This window comes from Anomaloglossus baeobatrachus, chromosome 5 (assembly GCF_048569485.1).
Source record: "Anomaloglossus baeobatrachus isolate aAnoBae1 chromosome 5, aAnoBae1.hap1, whole genome shotgun sequence".
Lineage (NCBI taxonomy): Eukaryota > Metazoa > Chordata > Amphibia > Anura > Aromobatidae > Anomaloglossus > Anomaloglossus baeobatrachus.
In genome coordinates, this window is record NC_134357.1 from 232,852,897 (window position 1) to 232,877,394 (window position 24,498).

The 24,498-nt window shown below is 45.3% G+C and overlaps 1 protein-coding gene across 2 annotated transcripts in view; it reads right to left on the minus strand.

Moving 5' to 3' along the window:
• Positions 1-24,498, minus strand: part of UNC93B1 (unc-93B1 regulator of TLR signaling) — a 112,605-nt gene that overhangs the window by 16,021 nt on the left and 72,086 nt on the right. The window contains exons 3-11 of one of the 2 annotated variants that reach the window (XM_075347341.1): positions 20,576-20,717; positions 13,009-13,162; positions 10,977-11,138; positions 10,669-10,798; positions 10,085-10,178; positions 9,878-10,005; positions 9,617-9,799; positions 8,540-8,813; positions 7,085-7,203 (exon numbers count right to left, since the gene is read on the minus strand). In XM_075347341.1, the coding sequence (XP_075203456.1) occupies positions 7,085-7,203; positions 8,540-8,813; positions 9,617-9,799; positions 9,878-10,005; positions 10,085-10,178; positions 10,669-10,798; positions 10,977-11,138; positions 13,009-13,162; positions 20,576-20,717 (1,386 nt within the window). Of the gene's footprint in view, positions 1-7,084; positions 7,204-8,539; positions 8,814-9,616; positions 9,800-9,877; positions 10,006-10,084; positions 10,179-10,668; positions 10,799-10,976; positions 11,139-13,008; positions 13,163-20,575; positions 20,721-24,498 lie in introns of both variants that reach the window. The other variant, XM_075347340.1, reaches the window with a different exon arrangement.

Genomic DNA, 24,498 nt, shown 5'->3' on the forward strand with positions numbered 1-24,498 from the left:
ACATTTTTTTGTAAAAATGTAATTATTGTATTTCGACACCCAATGGTATAAAATTGTGGTGTAGATATGATGAATTCATTGGGGAGTGTAGATTGTAATGTAAGATCACTTATGAGGCTTGTTTTGCTAACACCTCAGTGGTTCTGCCATGTGACACAGCACCACAAACAATTCGAGCAAAATCTGCATTCCAATATTGCGCTTCTTCCCTACTAGCTTTGCACTGTGCTTTGAAAGTACCGTATTTTTCGGACCATAAGACACACTTTTTTTGCCCCAAATGTTGGGGGAAAGTGGGGGGTGCATCTTATGGTCTGAATGTAGGGCTGCGGGGAATGAGGGTCATCGGTGGCACGAGCAGGCTGTAGCAGCCTGCTGTGACCACGTGGGCCCGCTCATTAGATATGCACGCCCATTCTCCCGCCCATCTCTCAGTGCTGAAGCCGGCGCTGATAGGTGGGCGGGGGTGATGGGCGGGGGGTGCGCGCATAGTAAACAGCCAGCCGTGATCACCCCTGGCAACTACAGCCTGGAGTGATCATGTGCGGCTATAGTCACTACGCATCATCATCAGCGCGGGGAGCAGTGACTCAGTACACTCACCGTTCCCCTGCAGCACCGTGATGTCCTCCTGATTGCCGGCGGTGCTGTGTGGAGACTAGCGGGGCTCACAGCGATGACGTCATCGCTGTGCGCACGTGTCCACACAGCGGCGAGGGCACAGACAGAAGGAGAAGCGACGCTGCGTGGAGCGAGGAAAGGTGAATATAAATGTTGTTTGTTTTTTTTGTTTTTTTTATGTGTGTGCCGCAGGATGGGCGCATATGAGCAGGATGATGGGCGCATATGAGCAGGATGATGGGCGCATATGTGCAGGATGATGGGCATATAGCAGGATGAGGGACATATAGCAGGATGAGGGATATATATAGTATATATATATATATATATATATATATATATATATATATATATATATATACTATATATATATAGATATATATATAAGGTTGGGGATTATTTACAAGGCAGGAGGAACATTACCAGGATGGGGTACCTTACTAGAGAATTTGGGGACATTACCCCCATAACAGTGTCAGCAGCAGATCCTCGCCCCATAACAGTGTGTCATGACCACATTTTTTACTTAAAATTTTATCCTATTTTTCTTCTCTAAAACCAGGGTGCGTCTTATGGTCCGGTGCGTCTTATAGTCCGAAAAATACGGTAGTTTTCCATCACATAAAGGGTATCGGTGTATTAGGAGAAATTGCAGAACAAATTGTATAGTCCATTTTCTCTTCTTACCCTCTTGAAAATTAAATATTTGGGTCAAAAACAACATGTTTGTTGAAAAAATATAATTTATCATTTTCACGCCTCAATATTATAAAATTCTGCGAAGCACCTGGGGGTTCGAGGTGCTCACCACACATCTTTCTTCAGTGGAGATCAAAATTATAGAACAATGTATGATCACTTGCTTTTTTCAGAAATAATGTGGCGCCCTGGACAAGCTAGGACATCACAGGTACTGCAACAACACACCCCACACCCCGGCTAGGCACATCAAAGTCAGACAAAAATCCTTGTTGCCTCCCTCCAGGGGCTGATGTCCACACCAGGGGGTGGAGCCAGGCAGTTGGCCCCACCCACCGAGGAGTTCACAGTCCTGGAGGCGGGAAAAGGAAGGGGAGAGTAGAGTTCAGTTTGGAGAGTGGAAGAGTGAGGTGGTAGTGGAGCAGACTGACCATATCCGGGTGCGTGGCCCGGGCACATACAGCAAGGTTGGCAGACGGTGGTGACCGTCTGCAGGAGTGGCTGATTGACGTGAACCGTAAGGACCGGGGACAGGCGGTGGCCCGCCCGTACCGGATCGGGGAGCGAAGAGAAGCCAGCACCATTCGGCAGGGCCTACGGACCCCGACCATGCTTGGAGTCGCCGTAAAACCGGTCAAATCCGTTAGCGAAGGGAACCTCCGGGGTTTCCCAGCAGTCAAGACCCGATTGAAGGCAACCGCTCAAACCGTGAAGGGAAATACAGTCACCGCCAAGGCTACAGTTCCCAGGGCCAGAGCCTGCGGGCAAAAGGGGCTTCCCCAGCATCCACCCAAGCTGGGGAGCGGGTTACTGGTGGGAAGCCACCAGAACCGAGAACATAACACAGGTGCAGGGAAAGGCAGTCACCGCCAACTTACCGGGAGAAGAACCACCGCAGCCGTCTGTGGGACCCGTCCATCCAGCCGTTTGTTTTACCGGAGACTTTGCATTCATCATTGGCTGAGTGAGTACCACTGTGCCATGCGGCACCGCGATTCCCCCGCGACCCTGCACCTCACCAGGCCCCGCAACCCACCTGCCATTCCTCCCTCACCGGGCCCCGGGACAACCAACCACCTACCCACGGAGGGGAAGAACAACATCTAAGCTGCTCCCTGTCATCGCTCCCGGGATCCCCGTCCAGAGCAGCAGTGGTGTCACAACCTCACCACAACCGTGGGTGGCGTCACGGACAATAAATCCCCAAAAACCATTCCCATTTTCACTCACGGGCGAGGAGCGCCGCTCGAGTCCCCAGGATCCGGCCCACCGCTAATGCCACCGACCGAGCAGCAAGTGAAGCAGCAGCAGTGGCGGACCTGAGCGTGGTGAGCGCAGCGTCCCCTCCCCGCCCGCGACAACTTGGCGCCACGAACAGGATCTTACCGTTCTGCCGTCTGGTAGAGGTGCGCCTTGTGACCGCCGGAGGTGTCCGGCCGAAAATTTTGAGAAGCCGCCATATTGGGCGCGAAAAATCCCCGCTCGAGCGTCTCCTCGAGCAGTGGAGGCACGAAAGCCGAAACCCTGCCCCTGTAGAGGAGGAGCCGGAAAAAGACTAAGGGGGACGGATGGCGTCTGGCCGCATGTAGCCCGCGGCTATAAAAGCAGGGGCGCCAGGACCCTGCGGCCATCTTTTGGTTCCTGGAAGAGGCCGCCGCAGCGATGCACCAACCGTCCCGCAGCACCGTAGCCCCCGCGCCCGGGACCGCGGCGTGGGTGGAGGTCCGGACCGCTCAGCTACAACAACGGCTGCAGATCCGTGTGCAGCTCCTCTTGGAGGAGTGGGAGGCCGACATGGTGGAGGTGGTGGTGGCCATACGGAGACGCGAGGTGGAGGGAGTTCTGGAAGAGCGGGTAAGTGACCCACGCCCTTGTACCCCTAGCGGGTCGGTTATCGCGGCCGAGGGGCCCGGTCTACACCCGCACGCCCTGCTACCTTCCCCGCTACCCATGTTGGCTGCTGCTGCCCCGTCACTAGGCCCGCTACCACCACAATCGGTAGCGGTACCATGCCAATCCGCCCCGGCGGACCGACCTGCAGCAGAAGCCCATGACCGCCCTGAACCGCTTCCATGGAATAAGCCAAAGGCTGAGCCCATCAGCGAAGATACACCAGAGGCACCTGTGACCGTGCCTGGCCCTGTACCGCCTCCGGCAGCCCGTCTCGTGCAGGAGGAGGCGGAGGCTCAGCGGGAGAGGACCCCTGTACCCGTTCCCCATGCCTCGGCTGAGGCCGCGCCGGGTCGTGGCTGTAAATCAGCACCCCAGGCCATGACACCGCGGGACCTGCCGCCCAGAACGCTAGTAGTGGGCAGTGTGAAGGAGGTCTCGCGGGGCCTGATCCACACGCAGGGGCCCACCGTAGCCCCTTACTGGGACAGGGAACAGACCCCGCTGGGCCAGGAAATCGTGGAGAGGGAGAGGAGGAAGGCGGAGCTGGTAGCCCGCACGATTAGAGAAAAGGGGAGCTTCCGCCAGGCCACCTTCCGCGTACGGGGCCCGATCTATGAGGGGCAAGTGAGGAGGTTTGACGTCCGTCGGGGGTACAGATTCATATATGAGCCGGTCCTGGAGGCCGAAGTCTTTATAGCCCAACGGGACGTCAATGCCCACCCGGGCCGCAACCTGATGCCGGGGGATTTGGTCCAGTACACTAGGCATTGCGGGGAGAGGGGTTGGTTTGCTCTGGACGCTAAGCTGAGGGGCAGTCAAGAGGCCCGAGTACCAGCCCAGCCCCCTCCTCCAGCCGACACCGTGGATTTGAAGTGAGTCAGCGGTCCACTGTTGCCGGCAGTTGTCCCCGTTGGGACCACCAGTACCGTTAAAAGTTTGAATGATAAGATTGAATCAACCGAAGAAGTTATCTGATTGGAACCGTGGTTGAACCGGACGTTGCCGGCAACTAGTCCCCGTAGGGACTTTCTGCAACCGTTGCGTAAGGAACTGCTTACGGACAAGCCCGAGAACTTGCAGGGCAACCAAAAACTTGTGGGATGTAAATATTTGGCTTAAACCGTTACCGCCTCCGGAGAGGCTGATTTGGAGGATGGGCCTGGAGGAAAGGGATGGCCCAGGCCCGCCACTACCGCAACCGGTGGCGATCCTCCGGGGGTTTAGGGGTCCCCATGGACGCGGGTCCCCTGAAAGAGACCGTACCCGCTCGGGCAACTTGGTTCTGGACTGGGGTCAAGGGGTGCTGCCCACTTCTTAGGGGCAGCATCAGGGCCAGGTTGTTTGGGTGGGAGAAGAGCGGAAGCCGTGCCGTTTAATAAACATATACCGTTTAAGAATGTGCCTCCCGTTATGGGAAGTTTGACTAAAAATGCTTGTGTTTTTGAATGTTGTTTTTACTCTTGCAGTTAACAAAAATAAAACCGGTGATGGACGGGCAGCCCGCGGACGGTCTGCATTTTACTAAGGGGGAATATGGCGCCCTGGACAAGCCAGGACGTCACAGGTACTGCAACAACACACCCCACACCCCGGCTAGGCACATCAAAGTCAGACAAAAATCCTTGTTGCCTCCCTCCAGGGGCAGATGTCCACACCAGGGGGTGGAGCCAGGCGGTTGGCCGCACCCACCGAGGAGTTCACAGTCCTGGAGGCGGGAAAAGGAAGGGGAGAGTAGAGTTCAGTTTGGAGAGTGGAAGAGTGAGCGTGGTGAGCGCAGCGTCCCCTCCCCGCCTGTGACAATAATGTAATCTACATTGATGAACGTTTGAAGGTTTTTTGTAAAGAGTACTTCATGCAACTAGAACAGTGTTTTTCAAAAGATCCAAAGTTTATCAAGATAAATTCTTTATTTTGCCAAAAATATGATGATCATAATTAGAGAACAACAATGATTGCAGCACAGAGAAAGATTATAAGTAAATTTTCTGAAGGTCACAGTCACAATCAGTAGGAGGTGTACAGGCCTTGGCTTTGAATGACATCAGCACATCAGCGGCCACAGGACATCACTAGTCTCTCACACTGCTCTGGTGTGGGTTTGGTCCACTCTTCTTCCAGTCTCTTCCCCAGTTCTTAATAATTAAGGAAATTAGCACCAGGTGCCAGATTAACACCAGTAACTTGGTGTTATCTGAACGTGTTCTCCAATTTTGATCAATGTTCTTTTCCCACTTATCTCATTTACATTTTTATTATGTGCTTTGTAATAAATTCAATTTATGAAATAAGCTTAAAATACTGCTAGTTTATTCATGTTAGGATAGATTCACATAGGACAACACAATGACCTTAACGTTTAGGAAATTGTGTTCTCTAATTTTGATCTCCAAGGTACATTCCGTGAGGAGTGTAGTTTCCAAAATAGGGTCACTTATGGGAGGCTTCCCCCTTTTAAGGCCCCGTCACACTAAGCAACATCGCTAGCAACATCGCTGGTAACGAACAACTTTTGTGACGTTGCTAGCGATGTTGCTGTGTGTGACATCCAGCAACAACCTGACCCCTGCTGTGAGGTCGTTGGTTGTTGCTGAATGTCCTGGGCCATTTTTTAGTTGTTGCTGTCCTGCTGTGAAGCACAGATCGCTGTGTGTGACAGCAAGACAGCAACAACTAATGTGCAGTGAGCAGGGAGCCAGCTTCTGCTGAGGCTGGTAACCAATGTAAACATCGGGTAACCAAGAAGCCCTGTCCTTGGTTACCCGATATTTACCTTTGATACCAGCCTCCTCCGCTCTCACTGTCAGTGCCTCCTGCTCTGTGCACATGTAGCTGCAGCACACATCAGGTAATTAACCCGATGTGTGCTGTAACTAGGAGAGCAAGGAGCCAGCACTAAGCAGTGTGCGCTGCTCCCTGCTCTGTGCACATTTAGCTGCAGCACACATCGGGTTAATTAACCTGATGTGTGCTGTAACTAGGAGAGCAAGGAGCCAGCGCTAAGCATTGTGCGCTGCTCCCTGCTCTGTGAACATTTAGCTGCAGCACACATCGGGTTAATTAACCTGATGTGTGCTGTAACTAGGAGACTGGGGGCTGGTCACTGGTTGCTGGTGAGCTCACCAGCAACTCGTGTAGCCACGCTCCAGCGATCCCTGCCAGGTCAGGTTGCTGGTGGGATCGCTGGAGCGTCACAGTGTGACAGCTCACCAGCAACCTCCTAGCAACTTACCAGCGATCCCTATCGTTGTTGGGATCGCTGGTAAGTTGCTTAGTGTGACTGGACCTTTAGGCACATCAGGTGCAATCTTATTACAATGTACAAATATTTGAATGGACAGTGCAGAGATCTGTATAATGATCTTTTTACAGCTAGGTCTGCAACAGTGACAAGGGGCATCATCTACATGTAGAGGACAGGTTTAATTACAATCACAGATGGCAATTTTTTACTTTAAGAGCAGTGATACTATGAAACTCCACCACATTATGTAATGGTTGATTCATTAAACAAGTACAAAGAGGCCTGGATGTCTTTTTTGATAAATATAAAATTACAGGATATGGATACTAGATTCTGTGCTTGAACATTGATTTAGGGAACTTGTCTGATTGCTGTATTTGGAGTGAGAAAGGAATTTTTCCCCTAATATTGGGCAATCAGTATATTCTCAAGGTTTTTTTTCCTTCCTCCGGATCAACCTGTTAGGTTATAGGATGAACTAGATGGACACATTACTACATTCAACCTTAAAACGATGAAACCTATAGACTACCAACTGTTTATGTGCTGACAGTGTAAACATAATGTCCTATTCAATAAGGCTATAAAACCGTTTAAGCAACTGATAAATAAATTATATACTTTACTTACCATCATTGGCAGTCCAGACCAGAGATACACAATAAATATAGCAAATGCTTGGAGCCAGTGGTAGATGGTGAAAACAAAGTCTTGACGTCCTTTGTCCTCATAAAACATGCCTATTAAAACTGGAGCAAAGAAAACATTAAATAAATAGTCCAATTATGTGATAAATCCCTCATTGTAGGGCTTCCAGTAAAAGGGTTAAATGTTATTTTGAGGAATGTAAACACTGGAAATATTGTTCCTCAACCCCTTCCCGACATTTGACTTACCTGTACATTCCTGATTGTAGTGCCTTACCGCAAATGGACGTCCCGGTACATTTGGTGTTCATCCGGGCACAGGAGCTGTACCTGTGTGATCGCCATCTGGAGTTAAAGTCATAGCCAAGCTCTGGCTTTCACACCCTGGCTGTTTAACCCCCTAAACATTGCGATCAATAGCAATTGCAATTTTTAGGGGGAATGGAAGAGGGAATGTGCTCGCTCTCCCACCCAATCCAAAGTCCAAAGTAATATTTTATTGGAAAAATTAGAAATATTAATTCACTCAGCCCAATGTTATACAATTCTGCAAATTGCCTGACGGATAAAAATGCTCACTACACCCCTAGACTAATTCCTCGAGAGGTGAAGTTTTCAAAATTGGGTTACTTGTGGTGGTTTCTGCTGTTTTGGCATGACAGAGGCTCTGCAAATGCGACATGGCACCTGCTATCTATTCAAGCCAATTTTGCTCTCCATAAGTCAAATGGGGCTCCTTCCCTTCCAAGCAGTACCGCACACCCAAACAGTAGTTTTCCACCACAGATGGGGTATTGGTGTACTCAGAAAAAATTGCACAACAAATTATATGGTTCTTTTTCATCAGTTAAGCCCGCTTTACACACTACAATATATCTTACGATGTGTCGGCGGGGTCACGTCGTAAGTGACGCACATCCGGCATCGTAAGGTACATTGTAGTGTGTAACAGCTACATGCGATTGCGAATGAACGGTAAAATGTTCATCGCACGCACGTCGTTCTTTCCTCATGAATTGAACGTCAGGTTGTTCATCGTACCCGGGGTTGCACACATCGCAGTGTGTGACACCACGGGAACGATGAACAGATCTTACCTGCGCCCTGCGGCTCCCGGCCAGCAATGCGGAAGGAAGGAGGTGGGGGGGATGTTTACGTCCCGCTCATCTCCGCCCCTCCGCTTCTATTGGCTGGCTGCCACGTGACGTCGATATGACGCCGAACATCCCTCCCACTCCAGGAAGTGGACGTTAAATTCACTTTAAGGGCTGCACCATTCGAGCACTGGCTTTTAAAACATTTATACATCTATAACCTTGGTATGTCTCCTTGAAATAGTTACCTAAAAACAAATCAAAATAGCAAAGTGTCCTAGCAGAAAGAGACACATAACTTTTGAAATTAAAGAAATACAAATAATTTATTTCTGGATACTCACTGCTAACACTGGTCTTGTTTAGGGCACTGCCAATACCCCACAGGATTGCCACCAAATACAGCACAGGACTTTGTGACTGATCCCTTGGGGTTGGACTCCAGAAGAAGAGTCCGATCAGCAGACAGGAATGGAGTAATGGTCCAGTTAGCAATGGGATTTGTCTTGGAAGGCGAAGTAAAGAAAGTCCAAGAGAAGAGAAAACGCAGCATGAGAGACCATAAGCTGTTAGGAGATATGGAAGATTTTCCAGTCCAAGAGAGCATACCCCATAACCCTGTTTAATAAAGAGAAAACAGCAATCAGAAAGTGCAAAAAGCATATATGATAAAATTCTTATCTGGACTTACGACCTGCATTTAAAATCTGCAGCAAACAGTACAAAAAATGGCATGTAAGTAGAGATGAGCAGACCCATGGAAGTTTTAGTTCAGCCAGACTTTAGTAAAACGTTTGCTTCGGGACCCAGACTTGACCTGAACTTGTTCCCCCATCCCGAACCTCATATAAGTCAATAAGGATCTGGACCGATGGGAGTAACGAGTACAATGGATGTCAATGATTGGGCACATACAGCCAGCTATAAACAGAGTATTTCTGGGGAAGGGACAGCAGGATTTTTTTTAATGTACACCACTACATCGGAATATTTTGTTTTCAGCCCCGGTGAATGCTATTCAGACACTGCAAGCGGCTCTCACTGGGCCAAGCACCGAGCGTTCCCGAGCACAGTGATGCTCGATCGATTGTTCAGCATACATAAAGCACACAAACTCCGACACAGACTGTTTTAAAAGAATGTGTTTAGGTTTGAGTCCTGGACATCCACTTTACAGTTCGGCATCCCTCAACCCTACATATAAGGCCTTGTAAATGAAAGTGAGCGCATACTGCCCATAGCAATCAATAAGAGACTACTTTTCATTATTTTTCTTCATAGATCTACTAAACACTCAAGTACATTTGGTTATATTTATAGTTAGAAGTGGCCAAAAGGGCAATCCTATAAATGGCATTTTTAGAAATCATTTTAGAAAATGAGTTTGCTCGTTCCTGCAGAATCATGTAAATGGCACTCACCAGAGTAAACCCGGTGCAGGCAAACAGAACCTCAAATCCAGTGTAAAGGAAGTAAGGGGTCATACAACGAAGCCGATAGTCTCTGGCATGTTTGAAGGGTAGCTGGAATATATTTCCCCAGCCGATACTGCGGAGATCGATCTCTTCAGTTGGGCGATATGCAGAACCACAGAGGATCAGGATCTGAGCAAATATGTTAAGTAGAAGCATCATACACAGAATTTTCGATGGCGGCTGAAAACAAATTTTCCCCTCTCTTACCAGAATCATAGATGACACGGCCACCAGCATAAGGGCGCTCTCCATATAGATAAGATTCACACTGGACGGCAGAGAATGGAGAACAGTCACATTGAATCCTGGCAGAAGTCCAGATTGGATGGATGCACCTGTAAGAAGGCCACAGTTACACTGTAGGTTCTACTTACTCTAGGACAGACCTCCGAGAAAGGGAAGCTGCTCACTTACCGCACTGCTTGACATCACATAATGTGTGGTTATACCCATATAAGAATTTGCTGAGGAAGAAATAAACTGGGAACTGGGATAAGATAAAACACAACTGTAATGAGAAGAGAGACAGATGTAAGCTAGAAGAATGGCGGAGACAGGAATATGGCACCACATTATTGTTATGTATTCTGAGAAGTATTGTGTAGGGGCAGAGTCCCTGATTCCAGAGACATTACTGAGAAACATACCGCAGTTTTGATAAAATTGTAGTTCTATGTAGATTTATTCACTGCAGATCTATGTTGAGCTTTACATAACCCACCCACAGCAGTGATTGGCAGCTGTGTACACTGTGCATAGACAGAAAACTGCCCTCACTCAGTGGTGACGGAGCGGTTGTACAGAGCTTGTGAATATGGAGCACTACATGGCAGCAAGTTTACTAGTCTCCTAATGACAATCTCCTGCTCATAAAACAGTGAATTTATCAAAACTACAGCAAGCAGTCCAGTAAGTGACACTCCAGTAAGTGTTCTTAGATTAAGTGATAAAAACCTGTTGATAGATTCTCTGTAAAAAATACTGTGATGGTCACTTACATGGAAGATAGAGAAGAAAATGCACTGAAATATGATGATGTACTTGTGACTGGCTCCTCGTGGCAGCTTGCGCTCTTCTCGCATATTCTCGTCTTTATAGTTTGCAAACTCATAATATCTTTGCGCCATCCTGAAATTACAAGTCCTCACAATTTTGCATTCTGACTTTTATGTTGCATTTACCACATTTTTTAGGTGAATCTTCCTTTTGTATGATAAAGGCCTAAGTATCCACCCATTCAGCACCATATAAAAAGGGTTAGACTGCTCATACATATCACTGGCAATGAAAGTGATTAAACTCTTACCTAGTAATGTAATTGCCTATTGATGCCCAGAATGGGACAATCATGGCTCCGATGACTGTGGCAGAAGGGACAAGCGTGTAGTATTTTTCCCAGTAGTTGGTGGAAACAAACAAAGCATAGATTCCAGAGGACAGGAATATCATCCATTTCGTACCAAAATACCTGAAAAATTAGTCTGTGACAAGTCTGACTATACAATAGTACAGTATACAACGGCCCTGACGGTATTGGTCTAATAGTTCAGTAGCATATACAGAATGTTCTTCCACGTCTCCTGACAATGTGCATGCATTACTTTACAAACTTCCTCCCCTATGAATCTATTTGTCTTATTTCTAGTTGGAATCAATTATAAATATAGAGGTCTATGAAAAAAACTAATTTTCTGAATGTTCAGATTTTTGCAATATTGAAATAATTAAACATTATGCCCCAATAACCACCAATGTCTGCTGTAAGTTGATTTGAGACAAGTATGATGGTGTCTGGATTTAACACACACTTTTTTGCACTTTTTTATACGGGGTGCAGCCGGGCCTCTTAATACGGCCGTGCATAGTGGAATCTCTGTCCCTTGCGTGCTGGAGTGAGTAGTGTCCGAGTAACCCGCCTAATCTAATAGTAAGGGCGTGGTAATAGGTTGCTGGCTGGACACCATGCGCATACAAGTGTAAACAGCGCCCTATGCGCGCCACTAGTGTGCAATTTACTTTGCACCTGTGAAGTGTCCATCATGTTGAGAGGCTTGTCTTCATCCTGTTTGTACATTGGATATGTTGGCCTGGGCTAACTGGACTAGTTGCCCTTTTTTTTTTGCTTTGAGTATATTTTATAATACATTTTTGGGGGAGTTTTTATCTCCTCTTTTTGTTGCTATTTTTGATAACATACACTTTCCTATACGTCCCACTTTCCTATACGTCCCACTTTCCGAAATGTACCATTTTCCGATACGTCGCACTTTCCGATACGTCCCACTTTCCCATACGTCCCACTTTCCCATACGTCCCACTTTCCCATACGTCCCACTTTTCCTATACGTCCCACTTTTCCGATACGTCCCACTTTTCCGATACATCCCACTTTTCCTATACGTCCCACTTTTCCGATACGTCCCACTTTTCCTATACGTCCCACTTTTCCTATACGTCCCACTTTCCCATACGTCCCACTTTCCCATACGTCCCACTTTTCCTATACGTCCCACTTTTCCGATACGTCCCACTTTTCCGATACGTCCCACTTTTCCTATACGTCCCACTTTTCCGATACGTCCCACTTTTCCTATACGTCCCACTTTTCCTATACGTCCCACTTTTCCTATACGTCCCACTTTTCCTATACGTCCCACTTTCCGATACGTCCCACTTTCCTATACGTCCCACTTTCCGATACGTCCCACTTTCCGATACGTCCCACTGCTGGTTCACATTACTCATTTTCCTTCTAAATGGTTTGTAGAGTAGGTAAGAATAAAAAAAATTATTGTCTAAAAATACCGCGTTTCAGAGGAATCCCCTTCATCAGATATAAAACAGTAGCTGTCTTTTCATCTGAGGAAGGGGATTCGTTATTTTTAGACAATAAATATTTTTATACTTCACCGTTAGCACAGATCGTTAGGTATTTTTCGTTATTATTATCTATTTTACAAGCCATTTGGAGCAATCATCTACCTAAATCTCCGCTGCTGGTCTTTGAATCGACTACACTAGGCTCTTTAACGTTGGTGTGACACGCACAACTACACAAGGGGAGAGTCTCTCAATTGTACACTTTTATATGGGTCATACTGTACTACTCTATGTGGCACTTTTCTAGTTCTGCTTCATATCTTAGTTTCCTTTTAATGGATTTAATAGCTAATGATAATCAGTATTTGTTATGTAAAGGAATCTAATGTGTAAATGAAGCTTAAGTATAATCATTTTTCACTTTCTTTTAGGAGACTCGTTTTTAAGGGACTTCACAATGTATCACAAGTAATTACAAATCTAATAGCTCGCATTACAGTAAGCTATGCAATACTAACCTGATAAGAACAGGAGTATACAGTAGGGCAGCAATTGGGGTGACGTTAATACCCATCAGCATCTTGTTATCAATATCCTGCAATCCCACATTACCATATTTCACTTCTCTATAAGTTTCATCATAATGTAAAATCAGCTGCATTTCAAGGAGCCCTGGAATAAAGGAATGGAAACAGCATTTTATCTAATGCTTTCTTCTTCATCCATAAGATAAGTTATTATATTGATCTACCAGAGCTATGTAGATAACAGACAGTTCTGATATGCTGGAAAAACAAGTACAACTAACTTAACCTTTTTTTCTTGAAGAAAATGTTAAGGTGATCTGATCTGATTCCAAAGTGCATCAAAGATGTATTTGTTACACCCCTGCTGTAACCAGGTGTCACAAAAACAAGGTAACAACAAGGTAACAGCTCGGGTACTACATGACTGTGCCAGTCATTAACCCATTCACGACCGGCCGATTTTTCGCTTTCCATTTTTTTTTGCCATTCTTCTTCTGAGAGACATAACCTTTTTACTTTTCAGTCAATATGGTCATGTGAGGGCTCATTTTTTGTGGAACGAGCTGTACTTTTAAATGAAACTCTAAGTTTTACCATATAGTGTACTGGAAAACGGCAACAAAATTCCAAATGCAGAAAAATTGCAAAAAAAGTGCGATAGCACTATTGTTTTTGAGATATTTTATGGACTGTGTTCACTAAATAGTAAAACTGATGTGTGGGCGTGATGCCTCAGGTCAGTGCGAGTACGTAGACACCAAACATATATAGGTTTACTTTTATATAAGGGGTTAAGAAAAATCGGACGTTTGTCCGAAAAAAGTGGCGCACGTTTTACACCATATTCCGTGACCCATAGAGTTCTCATTTTTCGGGATCTATGGCTCAGTGATGGCTTATTTTTTGCGTCTCAAGCTGAGGTTTTTAACTGTACTATTTTTGCTCAGATGCTACGTTTTGATCGCCTGTTATTGAATTTTGTGCAAAAGTTGTGGCGACAAAAAAAAGTCATTTTGGCATTTGGAATTTTTTTGCCACTACGCCGTTTACTGATTAGATTAATTGATTTTATATTTTGATAGATCGGCGGTTCTGAACTCGGCGATACCAAATGTGTTTATATTTTTTATTTTTTTAACCCTTTAATTTGCAATGGAGCGAAAGAGGGGTGATTTGAACTTTTAGGGTTTTTTTAATTTTTTAAAACTTTTTTTTACTTTTTTTTTATTTTACTAGTCCCCCTAGGGGACTATAGCGATTAACAATCCGATCGCTCTGCCCTATCTGCTGATCACAGCAACACAGCTGTAAACAGCAGATACGCTCACTTTCTGCTTCACTGGGCTGTGGGCCGAGTGAAACAAAGTAATTCATGGCAGTTACAGAAGTCATCACATGACCCTGTGCTACCATGACAACTACCGGAAGTCACACTTCCGGTATCAGGCGTTAAGTATAAGGTTACCGCGATCGCGATTATAATGGCGCTGTCAAATATTGACAGCAGATAACGATTCTACTCATGCCTAGCAGGCACACATCTCAGCTGTGAAAATTAGCTGAGATGTGCGCCGATCGCGGCATGCTGTCGGCGGTAGACCGCGGGCAGTAACATTATGACCGCTAGGACGGAATATTACTGCCCGCGATAATTAAGGGGTTAAACACACACACCAGCACATTTACACTCACAACTAGGGTGGGAGACCCCCATTAGAGCCAGATGACAGGGCTGGGAATGTAAGCTAACAGGCAGCAAACTGGGAAGGGAGGGACCAGACCTGGGGGAGGAGAGAGTGACCTGGGAAGTGTTAGTGAGCAGTCTGCAGTAGAAGTGAAGGAAGAAGGAGCTGAGGAGAGGAGCTGTAAGAAACGTGTCAAGACAGACCAGAAACTCTTGAGACACATAGAAACAAGGAAAGACTCTGCAAAGACCTGAAGTAGTAAGAACAGCCACTCAGAGGAGGAAAGTAGCTGGAGAGCGAGAGAGCAAGTGCCAAGGACAGAGGGATCCTGTGGGGTGAACATCCAGGGCTCACAGTACTGTGCACGCACGGGTTGCAGATCCCAGAACAAACAAGGACTTCAAGTCATCTGTTAACGCTACCAGGCGGGTGGGTTTACAGGACTCATCTGCTACCACTAACGTCTGAGGCATCAGCAGTAAAGAGGGGACCGGAACATATTCCCTTGTCATCTCTTTGATGCATGGTGACCCTCAGGACTGGGCCTTTTCATTGGCTCCTGACGATCCAATTCTTGCTACTGTGGATTCCTTTTCTCAGGTCCTGGGATTGTTGTATGATGAACCCAATGTTATTGATCAAGCAGAGAAGGCCTTACTGGCTTTGATCCAAGGTCAAGATTCCGCTGACATTTTTTGTAAGAAATTCAGAAAGTGGGCGGTCCTTACCAAATGGAATGATGATGAACTTGCGGCACTTTTTCATAAGGATCTCGCGCATGCAGTGAAGGATGTTATGGTGGGATTTCCTATCCCTTCTGGTCTCGATGCCTCTATGACTTTAGCCATTCAGATTGATAGGCGTTTACGCGAACACAAATCTATACGTGCTGATGTATTGCTTGCGAAACAGTCTTCAGAGCCTATGCAGTGTGATAGGGTCCTCTCTAATGCTGAGCGGCAGGGTTTTAGACGGAAAAATAAGTTGTGTTTCTATGCGGAGACGCGTCTCACACTATTTCTGTCTGCCCTAAATGGGAAAAAAGATTTGCTCGTTCTTTTACTGAGGGGACTGTGCAACTTTAATTTCTTTTGTCCGTCTCTTTGATTTGCTCTCAATCCTCGTTTTCGGCTAAGGACTTTCTTGATTCAGGGGCCGCCCTGAGCTTGATGGATTTTGGGTTTGTTAAGAATTTTGGTTTTCCTATGGTACCTTTACAAACTCATATTCCTTTAAGAGGCATTGATGCTACTCCCCTAGCTGAAAATAAATCCCAGTTTTGGACCCAGGTAACTATGAAGGTTGCGCCAGTTCATCAGGAGGATTGTAAATTTTTAGTATTACACAACTTGCTATTTTGGTACTGGAATTCCCTTGACTGCAGTCCCATAATCCAGTTCTAGATTGGAGATCCTTGTCTGTGGTTAGTTGGGTTTATCAATGTGTGCATAATGAATTTTCTGTGTCTATTTCCGCTCCGCCACATGATGTACCTGAATATTTGTCAGATTTTCTTGACGTGTTTAATGAGACCATCCTCTTCACCTATGGGTGCCGGTTTTTTCTTTGTGTCCAAGAAGGATGGGTCATTGAGACCTTGAATTGACTATCGTCTCCTTAAAAAACAACTGTTAACTAACAATGTCCTTTACCCTTGATGTCAAACCTGTTTTCCAGAGTAAAGGGAGCTAAGTGGTTTACGAAAGTTGATCTTAGGGGAGTGTACATTCTCATTCGAATTAAGGAGGGTGATGAATGGAAGATGGCCTTTAATACCCCTGAGGGGCATTTTGAGTACCTAGTGATGCCTTTTGGGCTCACTAATGCCCCCTTCACCTTTCAGTCATTCATGAATGATATTTTTCGGGACCTAACTGGCAAATTTCTATTTGGATGATATTTTGATTTTTTCTGATGATTGGGATGCTCATGTTCAGCAGGTTTGGAAAGTTTTTCAGATACTTAAGGAAAATTCATTGTACGTTAAGGGATCAAAATGTCTCTTTGGCATGCAGAAAACTTCCTTTTTGGGGTTTATTTTGTATCCGGCTTCTAATGAAATGGATCCGGTCAAAGTTTAGGCCATTCATGACTGGGTTCAGCCAACCTCTTTGAAATCCCTTCAAAAATATTTGGGCTTTGTCAATTTTTACCGTAAATTTATAGGCAATTTCTCTAGTATGGTTAAGCTTCTGACTGATTTGACCAAAAAGGGAGCTGATTTTGAGAATTGGACTTCAGACCCAATTATGGCCTTCCAGGAGCTTAAAAAGAGATTAACTTCTGCCCCAGTTCTACAGCAACCTGATGTTTCACTTCCGTTTCAAGTGGAGATAGATGCATCAGAGATTGGAGCAGGTGCAGTTTTGTCTCAAAGAGATCTTAGTACTTCCAAGCTGAAGCCTTGAGCCTTCTTCTCTCGGAAATTTTCTCTATCTGAACGAAATTATGATATGGGTAATTGAGAATTATTGGCAATGAAGTGGGCCTTTGAGGAATGGAGACACTGGCTGGAGAAGGCGAGACATCAAATTATGGTGCTCACTGATCATAAAAATCTGACCTATCTTGAATCTGCCAAGAGACTGAATCCTAGGTAAGCTAGGTGGGCTCTATTTTTTACACGTTTCAATTTTGTGGTCTCTTTTCTTCCGGGCACCAAGAATATTAAAACTGATGCTCTCTCTAGGAGTTTCTTTACTGATTCTCTTGATGTTGCTGAGCCATCTAACATCCTGAATGAAGGTGTGGTTCTCTCCGCTATTTTGCTCGATTTGAGGTTAGCACTTGAGAAATTTCAGGGGGACAAACCTGAGAGATGTCCTGTGGGGAAACTATGTTCCTGATCAATGGAGGACTAGAGTTATGTCCGAGATTCATAGTTTCATATTGGCCGGTCATCCTGGGATTTTTGGTACTAGGGATTTTGTGAGTAGGTTTTTTTGGTGGCCTTCTTTGTCCCGGGATGTCAGAAGTTTTGTGCAATCTTGTGGGATCTATTCCAGATGCAAGCCTTGTTGTTCACGTTCTAGTCGGTTGTTGTTGCTATTACCTGTGGCTAAGAGACCTTGGACTCATATTGCTATGGATTTTATTTCGGATCTTCCTGCCTCTCAAATGATGATGTTTATTTGGATTATTTGTGATAGATTCTCTAAGATGGTCCATTTGGTACCATTACCGAAGTTGCCGTCTTCTTCAGAGTTGGTGCCCTTGTCTTTTAAACAGGTGGTTCCTTTACATGGTATTCCTGAGAATATTGTGTCAGACAGAGGAGTTCAGTAAGACAGAGGAGTTCAGTTTATGTCCAGATTTGGAGAGCATTTTGTTCTAGATTAGGAATTGAACTGTCTTTTTCTTCTGCTTTTCATCCTCAGACCAATGGCCAGACAGAGAGCGCTAATCAGACCTTGGAAACCTATTTGAGATGTTTTGTATCTGCGGATCAAGATGACTGGGTTTCTTTTTTGCCCTTGGCAGAGTTTGCTCTCAATAATAGGGCAAGCTCTGCTACTTTGATGTCTCCTTTTTTCTGCAATTTTGGATTTCATCCTAGGTTCTCTTCAGGGCAGGTTGAGGCTTCGGCCTGTGCGGGAGTTGATTCTGTGGTGGAGAGAATGCAGCAGATTTGGGCTCAAGTAGTGGACAAATTGTTTCAGTCCCAGGAGAATGCTCAAAGGTTTGCCAACCAACGTAGGACAGTTGGTCCTCAGTTTAAAGTGGGGGACATGGTTTGGTTCTTCTCCAGGAATGTTCCTATGAGAGTTTCTTTGCCTAAATTTAAGCCTAGATTTATTGGGCCCTATAAGATTTCAGAGATTATTAATCCCGTATCTTTTCGTTTGGCTCTTTCTGAGTCGTTAAAATTCACAATGTTTTTCATAGGTCTTTGTTGAAGAATCATGTGGGGCCAGTAGTTCCCAAGACGGCGTCTCCAGATCCTGTGTTAGTAGAAGAGGATCTGGAATATGAGGTAGAGAAAATTTTGGATTCCCGTTTTAATAGACGAAAACTCCAGTACCTTGTTAAGTGGAAGGGTTAAGGTCAGGAGGACAATTCTTGGGTCTTTGCTTCTGACATTCATGCTGACAGATTGGTTCGTGCCTCTATCATGACCATCCTGACAGACCCAGTGGCTCTGGTGAGCGTTCGGTGACCCCTCCACAAGGGGGGTACTGTTGTGAATGTTGTCTGTGTGGGTGCTGTTTTGGAGCTCCCTCTGGTGGCCAGGAATGGTAGTGAAGCTGAGTCTGAGTCTATGACTCAGAGAAGTGTCGGCATTAATTGGGAATTAAGGAAGTCCTATTGCAGACAAGCCTGGTGTATATAGGAGAGCACTTTTTGCCTTGCTGGTGCCAGTGATAGTTTAAGTTTCCCTCAGTCTCTGAACCTGGCTTGGAGTTTTGTCCTTCCCTGTTTTCCTGTGCAAGAAATTGAAAATCTCATTGGCTACAGACTTGTCACATGACTATGATGTCATGTAAGGTACTGCAGTGTCAGTGTCTCACCGGTAAGCGGTGCTCGCCCAAGCATCTCAGTACTCGGTATACTCGTCGAGCAATGAATACCGGCGAGATGTTCGGGCACATGCTCGGCTCCCCCTCCCTGCATATTGGCGCTCTTTACAGAGTCAGCCCCTATGCAGGGATTTGCTGCCACACAATAATGCCACATCTGGTGAATAGCGGCGCCGGGAATCAGGTGATCGGAGATCACTGTTGCTATAGTAATCCGCTTGTTAGGTTACTATGGCAACGGTGGCAGTGGTGATGTCACCGCTTATCAACCCGCAGCCTCTGATCACTCATTGTGTGATTACATAGCGCGGGGAACAGCAGTGTGCTTCCTCCCCCCGTGCATTCTGATATAGCAGAGCTGCATCTGTTGAAGAAGAAAGAAGACCAGGATTGTGGAGGGGTGAGAAGGAGTAATAAACTTTGGAGTCCCTAAGTGTGTCTGTGTATTTATTTCTAATAAAGTATTTTTTCTCTGTGTGGTGTCTTTTTTTTAACCCTTTATTGGACATTCTTAATGACCAGGTCAAACTTGGCCTGACATTAAGAATTTCAGCCTTAATACCAGCTGGTAAAACAAAACTGGTATTAACCCCTTATTACCCAGCATGCCACCAGGCACCAGGGCTGCTGGAAGAGATACGGAAGATAATGAGATACGGAAGATCCTGTAACTCAGTGCTGGTTACCGGGCGGCACAGCAATGATCGGACAGAGTCTGTAGGACGTGTATCGGGACCTGTAAGTATGATCATAATGATTTTTAATAATGTGCTTTTTCTTACAGCCCCTGGACCCGAACTGGATCCAAACTGTAACACAAGCTTCCAAGGAAAGCTCGTGTTCGGGATCGTGTACATAAACACCATGTGTTCTGTACGAACCCCGAACTTTACAGTTCGTTTTTGCCCATCCCTAGTAAAGAATCATAGTTTCCAGTCATTTTTAAACCACAATGAACATCGCAAAAACAAACCCGAAAACCTAAGGTGGAATTGTAATTTTTTTGCCATTTGTCCACAATTAAATTTTTTTTCTTGTTTTTCAGTATGTTGAATAGTAAAATAATGGTGTCATTGAAAACTACAAATTGGCCTGAAAAAAACAAGACAATTAAAAAATGTTATGGCTCTTGAAAAAGGGAAAAAAATAATAATGGACAAAACCAAAAAATCAACATCAAATCTGTTATGAACAGGTTAGTCCCATGGCAAGTCCACCTGTCTGCCCACAATATTTCTCAAGTCAGGTGGCATTTTTAAGATAACTTTTTAATAAACTATTCTTTTAATGAAGGATTGTAAAATAACATCGACGATAAGGATTCACTTCCTATGTCAAATTCACAGTTCAACGTACCTAGGTAAACACCGTATGTCATGGCAACTCCCAGACTTGCAGATATAACACTTTTCACCGTCAGAATTCTTTTCCGTCTATAGTATCTCTGCTCCTCACCTTCCTCGTCATATTCCACATTGTCACCCAAAAATTCTTCCAACTGCTAAAAAAACAAAGCCAATCTTAATAATATAACCAGCAAGATTGGTCAGACAGAATATCATTACGACATGAACCAGGATTTAAAAATCTATTGTTAGTAATAGGTGCACATCCGTGGTTTTCTCCACAAGGTGCAATGGTTTAGACGTACTGTATGCCTTTCATATTCACTGTCTTAATAGGAACTGACAGACAATCTGGCAAGCCAAGGAAGATACAGGGACCCTGTTCCAACTGCACTATGTGTACAGTTATGACCAACAGTGTTGGCACCATTGAAATTGTTCCAGAAAATGTAGTATTTCTCCCAGAAAATTATTAATATTACAAGTTTTGTTATATACATGTTTATTTTCTTTGTACATACTGTAACAACACACACAAACACACAAAAAAAAAAACAAAAAAAGAAATTAGACATAATTTCACACAAACCCCCAAAAATGGGCTGGACAAAATTATTGGCACCTTTCCAAAATTGTGGGTAAACAACTTTGTTTCAAGCATGTGATGCTCATTCAATCTCACCTGTGGCAAAAACTAGTCATGGGCAATATGAAAATCACATTTGAAGCAAGATAAAAAAGGGAGAAGGTGACTTAGGTCTAAGACACACGGCGAGAAAAACGGTGCAAGTGGAGTGCGATAAAACATCGTATTCCACTCGGATCAATAATACCCTATTTGTCAGCCCACATGAGCGATTATTTTCTCAGCCCTAAATGGACCGAGAAAACAATCGCAGCATGCTGCGATTGTAATGTGAGTCTTGTTTCTCTCGCACCCATTCAAGTCAATGGGGCGAGAGAAAAATCGCACTGCACTCGCGGTACACCGGTGTACCACGAGTGCAGGGCAAGAATGGCAATAGCCACAGAGGAGAGAGGGAGATAAATCACTCCCTCCCCTCCTCCGTGCTGGCCCGCCCCTCCGTAGCCCTTGCCTGCCCCTCCTCAGTGTTGGCATGCCCCTCCTCAGAGCTGGCCTGTCCCAACGCAGCTGAGGTCTGCTCGCACGAACGGACCTCAGTTGCAGGGACACTCGCATGACACTCGGCTCTGCTGTACGGCCAGTATGAGCCTAGTGTCATGTGAGGGGATTGCAGTAATCCCTGTGTGGCCCCAGCCTTAGTCTTTGCATACTGTATGTCTGCGGGTGCCACACTAAGCATGGAGAGCTGAAAATGGAGAAAAGAACTGTCTGAGGACTGAACACCTGTGTAGAGATCTTAAAATTGCTGTTGGAAGAAGGCATCCTTCAAATATGAGAGACCTGGAGCAGCTTGCAAAAGAAGAGTTGTCCGAAATTACAGTTGAGAGGTGTAAGAAACATGTTGATGGTTAAAGGAAGTTATTGATTGCAGTTATTTATTCAAAATCTTGTGCGAAATGTTAAGTTGAGGGTGACAACAATTTTGTTACAGAGATACACAAGTTGAAAAAGACCTAGGTCCATCTCGTTCAATCTTCCACCACCAATTATTTATTTTGTCACTAAATCATTCATACTCGACAATGTTGTGTGTACCGAGGAAATCATCCAGCCCTTTTTTAAAAGTTGTTATACATTAGTATCTGCCATTACTACCTCTTGTGGTAGGGCATTCCATAGTCTGACTGCTCTAACTGTAAAGAACCCTTTCCTATTTAGCTGCCAGAATCGCCTTTCTTCCACTCGCAGTGAATGCCCTCTGGTCCTTAGTATTTCTTTAGAAGAAATAAGTCATGTGCCAGTCCTTTATATTGACCCCACGTATTTATACATAAAAATGAGATCTCCACTGAGATGTGTTTTTTCTAAGCTAAAGATATCTAACTTTTTCAACCTGTCATCATATGGGAGGCCTTCCATTTCTTGCAATAATCTAGATGCCCTCCTTTGAACTGACTCTAACTTCTGAATGTCTTTTTTAAAATGTGGAGCCCAAAACTGGATCCCATATTCCAGATGTGGGCCTACACCACGATAAAAATCTGAAGAGTGCTATCAGATGTCTTAAAAGCTAGCACTCGGATAAAATGCTGTTCAATGGGCCACTGTTGATGTCAAATTTATTTTTCACATAATTTTGACAGAATTTGAAAAAATGTGCAGTATAATGCAAATTCACTCTGAAATCAGATGTCACTCACTCATTCAAGCCTATGTGTGTGTGGAAATCATCAGACTGCACTCGGATGTCAGCTGAGTGCAGGCCAATTTTAGAAAACTCACACAATGGAGAAGATGGAGATTTTTTCTTCTCCATCTTCTCCACACAGTTTGCTACAATTCTCTCATCTAAGAAAATCGGATCAAACCAAGCTGACACTTTGATCAAACTCGGATCAGAGTGTCATTAGTATAATTGACCTGATTCTCATGGATGAGAGAACCTACTGTTGTTTGACCCTAGCCTTACTGTCAGGCTTGGACACGCCATGATTGCTGGGTTCCAGCAGCATGGGTCAGCCACTTGCAACTATTCTCTGGCCATGATGGCAGCACCAGGACCAAAGTCTGTTAGTTGCTTTCAGATATGAATATCTCCATGCTGTTGAAATGCAGCGATCATTGATTCCAAAAACACAGCAGTGTTCAAATATTACACTAAGCAAGCAATAGTAACTGGTCCAGAGGCTGTTCATTAAAAAAATCTAAGTAAAATAAATCATTAGTAAAATGTAAACGTAATTACAAATTTGAAAAAAAAAATATTAAAAGGGAACCTGTCATCAGAAATTTAGCTATAAACCTAAAAGTTCCCCCCTCTGCAGCTCCTGGGCTGCATTCTAGGAAGCTTCCTATAGTTTTTGTGGCCCCTTTTATTCCAAAATAAATACTTTATAAACTTGTACCTTTTCGTATACAAATTTCTTAATTCTTCCATGGGGGCGGGCTGCCTGATGTACGTTGCTGTCCTCCTGCCGATTTACGCTGAATTTCAAACCTCAGGACGCCGCCCCTGGGCGCCCGTGGTCCCGCGCATGCGCTGTGCTACTGTAGCGGTGCCGTGCACTGCGTGCACGTGTGACCGCTGGTGACGCTTTGCGCGGGCACCAACTGCTCCGTCCGCTCCTCCCATCTATTTCCTGCTGCTGAGCAGGATGGGAAGGAGGTGACGTCCGGTCATCTGGCCAGTGAGCGTTTGCGCAGAACGCTGGAGGAATAGGCGAAAGTGCGGTCACGAGGTTATGGGCGGCACTTGCTGATGACACTCACAGCGCCGCCCATAACCTCGTGCCCGCGCAAAGCGTCACTAGCGGTCACACGTGCACGCAGTGCACGGCACCGCTACAGTAGCACAGCACATGCACGGGACCACGGGCGCCCAGGGGCGGCGTCCTGAGGTTTGAAATTCAGCATTCGGGGGCGGCGTAAATCGGCAGGAGGACAGCAACGTACATCAGGCAGCCCGCCCCCATGGAAGATTTAAGAAATTTGCATACGAAAAGGTACAAGTTTATAAAGTATTTATTTGGGAATAAAAGGGGCCACAAAAACTATAGGAAGCTTTCTAGAATGCAACCCAGGAGCTGCAGAGGGGGAAACTTTTAGGTTTATAGCTAAATTTCTGATGACAGGTTCACTTTAAAAGCTATGAAAAACTTAAAAAAAAAAAAAAATCTAAATGAAAAATGCCCCCTCACCACAAAATAAAGCATAATGGCCCATGTACATTGTCGCGGGCGGGGAGGACGCCGTCGCTGCTGCGCTCTCGCTAACGCTCGGGTCCGGCGCTGCTGCGGCTGCTGCTCGGTGGCTCGAGCGGTAGGCCGGATCTCGCCCGTGAGAGACAG